General features: G+C 51.4%; 1 protein-coding gene across 1 annotated transcript; it reads left to right on the forward strand.

The window, feature by feature from the left end:
- The first annotated feature begins 2,636 nt into the window (after positions 1 to 2,636).
- LOC114627567 (serine protease 40-like) lies at positions 2,637 to 7,310 on the forward strand. The gene is made up of 5 exons (XM_028775429.1): positions 2,637 to 2,835; positions 3,445 to 3,607; positions 4,211 to 4,485; positions 6,226 to 6,398; positions 6,845 to 7,310. The coding sequence occupies exons 1-5, from the start codon at positions 2,682 to 2,684 to the stop codon at positions 7,166 to 7,168; spliced, it is 1,089 nt and encodes a 362-aa protein (XP_028631262.1). The 5' UTR covers positions 2,637 to 2,681; the 3' UTR covers positions 7,169 to 7,310.
- The last annotated feature ends 771 nt before the right edge of the window (positions 7,311 to 8,081 follow it).

The following is an 8,081-nucleotide window of genomic DNA, read 5'->3' on the forward strand; positions in this document are numbered from 1 at the left end:
TCTTTTTTTTTTTTTTTTTGTTTTTTTCGAGACAGGGTTTCTCTGTGTAGCCCTGGCTGTCCTGGAACTCACTCTGTAGACCAGGCTAGCCTCGAAGTCTCGGACTCAGAAATCCGCCTGCCTCTGCCTCCCAAGTGCTGGGATTAAAGGCGTGTGCCACCACCGCCCGGCTTTTTTTTTTTTTTTAATCTTTAGCTATCTTAATAGCCACTTGTGGGATTGCATAAGGGTATCCTGGGTCATGGTTGAGCAGTTGCCTAGAACCCCGAGACTCTGCGTGAGAACCGGCAGGAGTTTGGCGCGCCCCAAGAACCCAGGGTCCCGAAAAACAGTCTAGTCTCCTTAAAATTCAATCACATAGGCTAGACTAAAGGCCTCAGGCCCTAGGGATTTACATACTAATGAAGGCCAGACAGCCCCTCCCAAAGTGCAAGGGTAGAGGGCATGACTAGAGGCCTCAGGGCCCAGGGATGAAGGCCAGAGGGCGGAACAAATTAAGCATGCCTCCCCAGATCCTCCCTCATCCTCCCCAGATCCTTCCCCTTTCTGCCTCCCTATATAACTCGGGACTGCCCTGAGTTTTGGGGAGCGTACATCCAGATCCATCTACCATCCACCATGAAAATAAACCCTTTTGGAACCAAGGACTTCCTCATGTCATTGGGGCCTGCCACCGCCAAAGCCTCTAGGCCTCTGGAACCATAGACGTTCCTCCTGCATGCCAGACTCGTGGCAGCTCGTGGAAACCCACTGGGACACCACCAAAGCAGCCTGTAATCCCCCCACCCTCACTGATTTCCCACCTCTGTGTCTGACAACATCCTTGTGGCTTCGAGAAAAACAATTTGGAAATTCTAGTCAATCAAACAATATAGTAGTTTGGTACTCTGTTGCTTTGAGTAAAACCACCACCAAAAACAACCTGGGGAGGAAACGGTGTATTTGGCTCCTGGGTCCTGATCCCAGTCGGGCACCTGAAGAAAGTCTGGGCAGGAAGTGAAGCAGGAGCGTAGTTGGGAGCTGGGGAGGAATGCTGCTTACTGGCTTGCTTCCATGACCACAGGCAGCTCTCCCTTTTCCCTCTCAGGATATCCTGCCCAAGAGTGGTACTGCTGTCTGAGGGCTGAGCCCTGCCATGTCTATCAACCATCAAGAACATGCCACACAAAACATGCCTAGAGGCCAATCTGATAGAGGCATATTTTTTTTTTCCTCAAATGAGTTTCTCTCTTCCCATCTGATTCTAGTTTGCATCAAGTTGGCAAGACCCCGGACAGCCACCCTTGTAGACTCTAACACCAACAACGTAGCTTTTCTTCGGAACTTCAGTTTACAATGCTTCCCCACTACCCTACTATATTTAATACGTGCATTGGTTTATTAGTTTTTGTTTTGTGACTGTGAAGTTCATTCGACCTCTTCTACCATGGGACATGTCATTTAGGGAAAATGAAGGCCAGGTTCATGGGCCATATTAATTAATGCTTGCTTCAGAAGAAACTCCTTCTCATTCTGTGTAGCAAGAGCTAAGTTGCAGGCTGGAGAGAAGGCTCAGCGGTTAAGAGCACTGACTGCTCTTCCAGAGGTCCTGAGTTCAAGTCCCAGCAACTGTGTGGTGGCTCACAACCATCTGCAATGGGATCTGATGCCCTCTGCTGGTGTGTCTGAAGAGAGCAATGGTGAATACATTAAAAAAAAAAAAGAGCTAAGTTACTGTGGGGACCTACAAAAAGCTTTCTGGTAAAAGTGATTTCTCAGTGTCTATTCTAGAAACATTTCAGGAGGGTGAGTGCTCCTTACAGGTGGGTCTCCAACAGAGCCAAGGGCATGGGGCATGCTCAGAGCCAAGGCAGAGGAGGAAATAGTTCATGTATGGATGCTGCAAAGCCTGACGAAACACAATGACCATGAAGTGCCCAACACATCTGTGGTTGCAGACACTGCACAGAAAGCACATCCTGTCCCAGTCTGTCTTGTTTCCCCCGGCAGGGAACTTACGGAAGCGCCCACATTGCAAATGTGTGCTACTTTCTGCTTAAAGAAAAAAAAAAAGATGAAAAATAAGACTGGCTAAGAATCTCAAGGCACAGCTGTAACTTCTAGAGAATATTTTCCCCAGGCTTTGAACACTAACGAGTTTGCCCCATAGGACATAAAACTGACTCTAGCCCAGCACCTTTCCTGTATTTTCCTCATTACCCGACCTACTTTTTGCCCACGAATGTAAATTATCCAGTACTAGTCCCAACAGGCACGCTGGGAACGTTTTAGTTTCTAGAACGGTGCTCTCGGGCAGTGTTTGCTGGTTACTGGTGGGAACTATCACCCACAGCCCTTCAGAGGAGGTAGATAAGGACTCGGTAGACTTTGGGCTGACGAGGTGGTGACATGTGGGTCTAAGAGATGAAACTGCCTTTTGAGTGCATATTGTAATGGAATGAAACTGGAGATGTGGTTAATGTTTTTGCCCCCAGGAGGTGTGTATGTTCATGGAAGCCAGAGAGAAGAGCCTAAGGACAACCCGGCTCCAATGTGGACTGCCGCCCATGGACTTAGGTTTTCAGCATGCTTGCTCAGCTCGCGCCGAGAGGGGTTCCCTAGAGGCAGTTTGCCAGAGTCAGCGGTTGTCTTCACGTGCTTTCGGTCCTGTCTAGGACCGAGACACAGGGCGGCCAGATGCGATGTGGGGCTCCAGGGCGCAGCAATCAGATCCGGATAGGGGCGGAGCCTGCCTGCTGGCTGCTCTCCTACTCTGTTTCAGCCTCTTACATGCTCAGGACTACACATCCTCGCAGACACCTCCACCCGAACCAAGAGGCCCGATCCTGAAAGAATGTAAGTTCTCTGAAGAGGAGGCAGGTTTCTGTGACACGTCCTCTCCCTTTCTCTTGGAACATAGGCGGTTGGGAGGGTGGGCACGCCTTTACAATGAAGGCGAGGCTTCGGAGGTGGGACCTCCTACAGGATACTCACATCCTCTGCTGGATCTTTCCTTAATCCCTTAGACCCTCCGTTCCGGGTCAAGGTTGTGCACTGAGAGCTATACCACGCTCTTCATTGGGTTGAGATGAGAGGGCACACCTAGCCAAAAGACTATGGCCTGGAACAATAATGCCTCTGTCAGCCTCAGCTTCTACATCTTCAGAGCGGTGCTCTTTTAAGCTAATGAGGTCTGAGGAGAGCTTAGCGGGACCCTTCTCCTCGCCCCACCTCTGTTTCATGAGCCTTTCTGAAAGGCTCTCAGCCTGACACCTCCACCTCTGCCACCCAAACGGCCCTTTGTCATGTGAGCCTTGCCACTCCACTCCTGACCTTGGGTATGCCCACCTGAGAACAGAGAGGAGAGGCCACTGGGTCCCCTGGGTCCTGCTGATGCTGACATTTGGAGCATCAAGCACATGCATCCTGAGTGTAGGTGCCTTGTGCCTGGGATTGTCTCCACAGTATGTGGCAAGACCAAATTCCAAGGGAAGATCTACGGCGGTCACATTGCAAAGGCTGAGCGGTGGCCGTGGCAGGCCAGTCTGCTCTTTCGTGGCAGGCACGTCTGTGGAGCGGTTCTCATCGACAAAAACTGGGTAGCTAGCGCTGCCCACTGCTTCCAAAGGTGCGTGTTCCCTCCCTGGCCCCTTCTGCTGGGAAGGGGTGCAGGAGAGTCACTAGGACAGAAGGAGGGGTGTGAAGGATGTACGGCAGCCATGTCCTTCTAGGCTGCGTTCTGAGACAGCTTGACGCCAGCAGGAGTCCTCTGTGCTGCTGCCCTGACCCTGAGTGGTCTCCTTCACCTGTTATCCTTCAAACACAGGGACAAGAGGAACAACCCAGAGTTAGGAAACCTATTTTTTCCTTTTAGGTCTTCCTAGAAGCTCTGAAAAGCAATTCATATGCAGCTCTAAGAGTGGTCAGGGCTGAAAGTGAGCAGTCTTTTTTTGTCTCCAAGATGAAGCAGTGTAGTTGGATGTACCTCAGATTTTTTAAAAACAGGAACACAATCCACAGCTCCTTGGATACTAGGGTACACCGGAGAAGTGATTGGAAGCCTTCAAAGGTCCCAAGTCCTCAGGCTGTTTGAGGTCATCCTGCCCTTCTAGAGAAGGAGTACCCTAGTATCAGGAGGGGAGGACTGTGTAGGGATATTTGCCAGTAGGGTGGGGGGGCAATCAGGGTGACAGTGCCAACTCCACACTTAGAGGTGCTGCCCCCCCAATAGGTCTCTCAAACCATCTGACTACCGGATCCTGCTAGGGTACACGAAGCTGAGCAATCCCTCCAACTACAGCCGGCAGATGACAGTGAATAAGGTCATCTTGCACGAGGACTTTAACAAGCTCAAGAGTCAGGAGAAAGACATTGTCCTGATCCAGCTACACCAGCCTGTGACCTACAGCTCCCACATTTTCCCCATCTGTGTCCCCGACAACAACACGAAGGTGCCCCCTGATAGTCTCTGCTGGATAAGTGGCTGGGGAATGCTCTCAGATGAGAGTGAGTACACAGGCCAGGACAGGAGGGGGAGGGGCACGAGCCTGGAGGCCTTTCCAGGGGTTGTGAACCCCAGTTTCTGGTTCAAAAGCAAACCTCCCCCCTTTCAGATCAGAAGTGAGGCTCTCTGACTCCAGAGCGCTAAGTGCAGTTGACCTCTGACACTGCAAGGCTCTCCCCTGAATAGGAAAGACACTGGGTATCCTTGAGAAGATGAGAGCAACCTTCTCTCCCTGGCATGGGACAGGTTGGGGTGTTCAACTGGGGAACAGTCACCTCTCTGAACCTCACTGCCCATCCCTAAAGGCAAGGAAGCCTGTTGTACCAGCTTTTACAAGTGGTCCCGAATACACGTGGTTCCAAATCCACGGATCCAGTCACCTGGGCACCAAAAGCCTTAGTGTTGGGGAGTGACATTCTCCTTGTCCTCATTCTCTGAGCACCACGTGATTGTGACTGTCTCTATCACACTTGCCTCGTGTCAGACATTCTGTCATCCAGACATGGTGTCAAGTGTCCAGGAAGATAACACACAGGCTCTCTGCACACACCATGCAGAGGGCACTCAGTGTCTGTGGACTCTGGTATCGTGGACCACAGGAAGAGCCTGCTGACAGCAAGGGACAAGTCTATACATTTAGATTGAGAGCACAGAACTCCTGGCAAAGGATTTCCACACAAGGCTAAATGCTTTTGATCTAAGACAAAATAACGGCAAGTTACACAGAAGAGAATGTAAATTTGACATGAGATTTAGGGTCACAGTCTGGCAAAGCAACAAGGCAGTTGGAGGCAGGAGCTCCTGTGAGGTCGGGGCTAGGGCCTCCCTCCCTTCCCCTAGCCTCTCAGTGTCAGCCTCACAGGCTAGTCACCAGAGCAGGGGGTCAGAGGCATTAGAAGAGATGCACTATCACATTCTAAGGGCTGTGTCAGGGCAGACAGGGTCTCCAGGTCAGGCCAAGGGATGAGAGTGGAAACCCAGAGGGGAAGGTGTGGGTGCGGCCAGCTCTCAGAACAGAGCACCTGGCCTCCCTAAGAGTCTGGACCTTCATCCATCCTGTCATGACTTCTCCTGACCACAGTTGCTGGGCCTGGGGACAGACTTGGGTTTGCTACCTACAGGCAACCCCTGGGCACCCTTGAGGGATGTGTGCCATGGCCCCTGAGTGCAGTGAGCCATGCTGCTGTCCCTCTGCTCCCATGGGACAACCCCAGGCCAGATCTTTGAGAGCACCTTGAAACAGAATCTATGTCTCTAGACCCCAGCTGCTCCTTCAGATTGGCCAGTCCTCTTGTCACTCTCCTAAGTGCTTTCGGCCTGTGTCCTAGGCCATTGCTGCACTCGGGCTCCAGTGTCCCTGCCTCCAGCTGGGGCCCCAAAGACCAGCCAGAGCTGTTTGAAAGCTGAGCTCCTTCCTTGGCTTGTGTGTCCTCAGGGTGTAGTGTTGGTCCCCTTGCCTGGTGAAGAGGCTGTGCCTGGGGCCCCACTGTGGTTGTACCTAGAGTTCCTCGGCCCCCACACCAGGACCTGTGCAGTCGCCATGACTGTCTCCTGCCTTCCACAGAGCCTCATGCTTACCCTTGCTGCCATATCCCTTGGTCACTGAGTGCCTGTTTTAAGTCCCTCCCTGATGCTGTGGCCTAGAATGGCTTCCCCTACACCCCCAGCAATCATCCTGGAAGGGGAACTGGTGGGGGAGGTCTTCCCTCAGCTGTGTCTCACCACTGAACCCCCTCCCACAGAGTTCCTGAAAGAGCCTTTCCCTCTGCAAGATGCAGAGGTCTTCCTCATGGAGGAACAGGAATGTGAGGCCTTCTTCCAGACGCCAGAGATGATCAGCATCATTGAGTACGATGTCATAAAAGATGATATGATATGTGCCGGAGACCTCACCAACCAGAAATCCGTCTGCCGAGTACGTGAGGGTAGCTCAGACACTACAGCTAAGCTCCGTCATCTCTCTAGTTGGTCCTCGCCACTAGGCTGCCCGTGTGTCCTTAGAGCCCTCTTCCCCCATGCGGGTGGTGGGACAGGTAACACATGCTACCCTCCACATACTAAACCTCTGCAAGCTCCCCAGGTAGGCATTGTACAAGACCCCTTTGCAGGATTCCTTTATTATAGAAGTCTATGATCGTGTCCTGAAGATGCTCACCCAAGGGACCGACTATGTATTTATTTATTTATTTATTTATTTATTTATTTATTTATTTATTTATTTATTTATAAAAGTCTAGACAGACCCAAAGGGTACCATTCAATATAGCAGTAGAGATTTCTGGTCCCCAGCTAGTCCTGTCTACACTGGGCAATGTGTGTTCCTTTCTTCCCGGACCTACTAGCTGTCTCCTCTCTCTTCAGGGAGACTCTGGGGGTCCCCTTGCCTGCTTCCTGAATAGCTACTGGTACGTGATAGGGCTGGCCAGCTGGAATGGAGCATGTCTAGAACCGATACACAGCCCCAACATCTTCACCAAGGTCTCCCTCTTTTCTGACTGGATCAAGAAGAAAAAGGCAGACATGCCTGATGCTGACCCCTCCTCAGTACCCCTTGAGGAAGTGGCGCCATCCCTGATAGGCTGGGATAAGTACAGTGCAGGCACTACCCTCGTACCCAGTATCTACACAACCATGCTGTCTTCTCAGGTCCTCCTCCTGCAATCGATTTGGCTCAGGATTTTGTGATGGGCCCACAGAGCCTTGCAAGCCATTGTGGCTGCTGGCCTATTCACCGAGAGCCACTTTGCATGGTTCCAACTGTGGGCTCACTTGTCCCATCTGAGGCCACACCAGCTCCAGGCCTGACAGAATAAAGCAACTAAAGACACTTTTGGAGTCCTTTCCTTTTGTCCCATCAGGCTTCTGTTCTTCAGTATCAGAAGGCCACTTCCTCTTTGGGCAGGACTGTGGATGAGCCGGCAGGGAGCTGGCCTACCAATGTAGGAGCCAACTCTCTCTGAGCTGGCTTCCAGAGACTACAAATCCCTTCTGCCCCCTAAGACTGCATGTCCTCTCGGGAGAATGAGCCACTGTATCAGGCCAAACCCTCACCATGTAGCTGCAGCAGCCTGTGCTCCCGGAGCAAGCCCCAGCTTTGGCATGAGGGGCATCTTGCAAGCTCAAGGTAAAGCTTCTAGAGAGTTTAACAGTGAACTGTGAGGGTCCCTGAAGTCTGACATGTCAGTGACCTCTTCTGCAAGGGTCAGCAGTCATCCTAATATTACACATCCATACTCTAAGCCCACCGCTTGCCTGATAAGCCCACAGTCCTTGTGGGCTTGTTTCAGCCTCCATTAGCTGAGGCTTGGCAGACCTGAGAATGACTGGCTTAGCACTGAGCTGGCCTGCAAACTTATTTGTGTCACCACACCCTCTTCAGTCTGTATGGGAGCTCCCTAGGCTCCACACCACAGTCTCCACTCTTCATGTGAACTATAGATAAGGGAGATGCTGGGCTCTTGGCGGATGCATGGTGCCCTGAGAGAAACCCAGCTGCTTTGGACAATCCTTTCTAACCCTGTTTGAACATCTAGGCTACCTGCTATAGTAACGTACATCTTTTTTTTGTTTGTTTTTTGCTTGTTTGTTTGCTTGTTTT

Source organism: Grammomys surdaster, unplaced genomic scaffold (genome assembly GCF_004785775.1).
Source record: "Grammomys surdaster isolate TR1022 unplaced genomic scaffold, NIH_TR_1.0 255, whole genome shotgun sequence".
NCBI lineage: Eukaryota > Metazoa > Chordata > Mammalia > Rodentia > Muridae > Grammomys > Grammomys surdaster.